Raw genomic sequence first — 4,276 nt, forward strand, 5'->3', positions numbered from 1 at the left:
GCTAGATTTCCTGGGGTAGGAGTATGTGCCTTACATTTTTTCTGATACAACAATTATTATGCCGAAGAACATACCATATAATTATGTCTAAACAACACATTGCAGTAATGTAAGCAAAACTGGAAAGCTGTTCATTCGATATCAATTCCTTCCATTTTAATTTCGATTTTGATAATGCCTCTGTATTTTTCACAAAAAAATTGTCTTGGATTGGAACGAGCCTGATACCACTCGACTACCACCCCAATATATATGACAAAACTTCTTCTGTCTAGCGGATAATAAAAAAATAATTATCCACCACCATAAAAATTATCTACCATACCGACTAGTGGTAATACCACTCAGTTAAATCGAAACGTTCCTCTAGAATGATCCCACTGGACTCTAGAGGGATAACGGCCGCAAGACCAAGTAGTCAGCGCTATAAAAATTGTAGAAGAAGAAGAAGACGCGCTGAAAATTCTCGCCCCTAAAATATTGTTGCCGACCCGAGCGTACAATAATAGCCGTGTTCCCAAACTAACTTTGAAGATTCGCCACCAGAGGCGGACTTGTACCTACTGATTTAACATCGGACAACACCACAGCGGCCATTCTATCGTTCTTTGGGAACACGGCTAATTCGGAGAGTACTAGGCAAATTAGTGTTGTTTATCAATTCCAAAAGATAGTCTTCATTTTTGCTATAAAATAGTTTCGAACCACAGACAAAGATAAAAAAACTGAAAATTGGAGAGCTGATCACGTACGCATCACGTTTTTTCAGGCAGGTAAGCAACTGTACTTCATATATTATAACCTCGAAGTCATGAATAGTATTTTTTCGTGTCGCGGCGTCACGAAAAATAACATTCACACCTCGCCAGGGAAAACATATCACCCTCCCCTATGTGCTTGCCATCCTCGCCTTCGGCTCGGAAGGCAATATGCACGGAGGGGGAGGGTGATCTGTTTTCTCAGGCTCGGGCATGAAATGTACTATTCCACATATGTGACTCCATAAATCTTGCCTTCGGCTCGGGCTATAATCTCATAAGTCTGATAACGTTTGAAGGATTCAAAAATACATGGGATTACATTTTTCAGATTAATTTAATATTATTGGGAGATTATAATTCGTTTGGTAGAAGAATAATGACTCAGACTGACTCGAAATTTCTAGAAATTCGTCGTAATTCACGATCTGTATGAAAAACAATCGACTAAATTCGATAAATTCCTAGAAAGTCAGCAAAAATTGATAAAATTTCAAAAAATTTCGAGAAAAAGTTCAGAAATTAAAGAACAGTATGAAAATTTTGGGTGGATAGTTTGCTTCTTCTTATTTGCGACGTCTCTCTCTTCCTGAATTCTTGAGTCAATATCAGCAGCAATCTGAGAATGATTGTCATTGATATTCATCATTGAAACGAATGATAATTAATTTTATGAAGTTTCTTATCATTTCGTTTGAAATGAATCTATGGAATTTTTAGGAACTAATAACAATAATCTGAAATTCCAGTAGGTTCTTATTTTTTGTCCTATTCGATCATTCCTTTTATGAAAGATCTTGAAATTTTCACCAAGAACAAAGTTACATGAAAATTATGTGATGTTTTCATTGAAAAACTATTGGTTTGTTTCGTAAAAATTCGGAGGCTTCCCAATTTTCAAATCCACATAATGCTAAAAAAACAGATTTCGAAAATCCAGGGAAGAACGATCCTCAACTTCCAGTTGATTATTTTTTTTTACTATTAATTAAAAATTCAAAAGAATTTTTTCATGAATGTTCCCAATTCACTATATTTTTCAAAACAATACGAACCTGAGAGTCCTCTGAATTTTAAGAAATTTGCTTTAAGAAATCAATTTTTCAATTTTCTGAAATTGTGGGGAGCGAGTTATCGTAGCGCAAAGCAACCAATAAATGTATTTCGAGAATCCATTCCGTTGATAGAAAAATAAAGAGAATCCATTCTATACGACTTTGTCCTTTTTCCTCAAATGAATGAAATAGATGTTCCCACGATAATGAATCTTGAAAATTGAAATCTTGAGAACGAAACTATGTACCCGAATTGAAAGAGCAACTTTTTGAGCCAAAAAATTCATTGAGTAAGCATTTCAATATCTAGTACCCGTACCTGTGTGATTATTACTATGTTCAATATAGTAGAGCTTACCATGGTCCATAATAGTTTTTACTACGTGGAATGGTAGGAATTGTCATAGTGGGAAATTTGAAATTCTTTTACCATGTTAACATGGTAGGTTTGACCATGTAATTTTCTGCGTATTATAATCATGAAGGGAATCAATCTTCGATTATCCTAACTTCCCTCATCTAGGGTGACTTATGATAAACACGAACAAACACTAACACTGTCAACGAAAAAGTCATATACACGGGTGTATATGAGCACCTGCGTGGCCCACACCGGTGTATATCAGTAACCACATGATACACACTGGTTCCTACATTTTGAATCTAGATTTTTCCTTCCGATTTTCCTATGTCAGTCTAAACAATGAATTCAGCTGAAATCATCTGGAAATTTTTTTTACACTCGCTCGTTATGTTGGCAATCATATCGAGCAGTGATAGACACTGGTGTATATCATAACACGACTGGTATTTTTCATTCAGAAAATTCATACAATCGAAACATTTGATATCTGCACTTTGAATGATGGATGATGATGATCATAATAGAAAGAACAATTTAGATTTTGACTATGCCGTTTTTGAAATATGCAGTGTCGAAAATTGAAATTTCAATATTTTATCAATTTTTGACGACGTATAACTCAAAAATTACGTGGTCAATCCCGTTGAAATTTTTGTAATCTTCTTTATGACATATGGAACATATGACATATTTCAACATATGAGAATATATCAACATGCCAGTCATATTTTTGTTTCAGCCAGTATTTTTGCTCGAGTCACGAACAGGGTATCCCCTGAGGAACTCGACAATGTAAGTTATCAACTTCCTGAAATTAAATTTCCCTATCTGTAATTTTATTTAATTTCCTGCTTATTTTTAACATATACTCGAATTTTTCGTTATTCATAACTTATTTTTTCAGGGCGGGCCGATCCGTCAGGAGTTGCGGGATAAAGAATTTCTTTGCCATTGAAAGCTTCGAATTTCGACACTCGTTCCTCTGTGGTTTTTTGGAAATGATTTATTTTTTCAATCCTGGATCATTCCAAACGAATTTATTTTTGTTGATCAAATCGATTCACAATCATTCTGCTCCTATTTATTTTGTTTGTTTCCTAAAAACAATTCTCTTGCGGCAAATGCCTGTGGATTACGATAATTTACAAGTCTTCGTGCAGTGTCTACGATCTGATTTACGTTATTGCAATTTGATGGGACTATGGAGGGAGATTCAACTTCACCTTGATCATTGTGAGACATGCTCCTCATTGTGTAATATGGTATTAGACGACTTCAATGTCGGCTTAAATGTCATCCCTGCTCGTTATGATGCATTCATAACAACTTTCCGCGCAGCAATAAAACAGGCACCTTCACTCCCTGTGATATCGTCCTCCGGTGCGACCAAAAGAGTTCGTCAGATGTATCAAAAACTCCTCAACATATCTGTGAAACGGCAACAGATGAAATGTTCACCCCTGTTTCCTCTTCAAGACAATATCAGTGTCGACACGAGTTTGTCCCTATCACTGTTGTGTACACATCCTCCAACGAAATTTATCAGAGAAGATTGGGAGGAGATGAATACGTTTTGCGAGGAAGAGGAGGCCAAGGAGGAGCGAGCATCAATTAAAAGTCAAAAAGAGAGAAGGGCAATGAAGGTGCCGGCTGAGAAGAAACGCTCTAGACTGAGACTGAACGAAAAGGTTGAGAAAAAAAGCTACTCCTCCACCACGGAGCCTCAGAAAAAGGACAAACGTGCAAAACTGAAACTGTCAATGGCTGAGAGTAGGAAAAAGATCCAATCCTCGTCATCCAGTAACGAGCCAACGACGAGGGGCAAACGTACAAGACTGAGACTGTCAGAAATGGCTGAGAGTAGGAAAAGGGAAGGGAGCGAATCCTCGTTATTGAGTGACGAGCTACGGAAGAAGGGCAAACGTGCAAGACTGGGACTGGTGGGAAAGCCTGAGAGTGGAGGAAAGAAAAGGAATGGACCCTTGTCACTATGTAACGAGCCAGAGAGTAAGGACAAACCTGAGTAGATATATAGGGGCGGTTCTGGCCCAACCATTTTGGGAAGGGTCTGAGGATGCGCCGCGAGTGGGTGGTGGGAT

At 37.4% G+C, this 4,276-nt stretch overlaps 1 protein-coding gene across 1 annotated transcript; it reads left to right on the forward strand.

Moving 5' to 3' along the window:
- Positions 1-622: 622 nt before the first annotated feature.
- On the forward strand, positions 623-4,219 carry LOC107042435. The gene is made up of 3 exons (XM_015263479.1): positions 623-773; positions 2,917-2,969; positions 3,082-4,219. Coding segments are annotated over exons 2-3 (1,125 nt in total). The 5' UTR covers positions 623-773; positions 2,917-2,967; the 3' UTR covers positions 4,205-4,219.
- Positions 4,220-4,276: the final 57 nt, after the last annotated feature.

Source organism: Diachasma alloeum, unplaced genomic scaffold (genome assembly GCF_001412515.2).
Source record: "Diachasma alloeum isolate Michigan unplaced genomic scaffold, Dall2.0 Dall_scaffold_00465, whole genome shotgun sequence".
Classification (NCBI taxonomy): Eukaryota; Metazoa; Arthropoda; class Insecta; order Hymenoptera; family Braconidae; genus Diachasma; species Diachasma alloeum.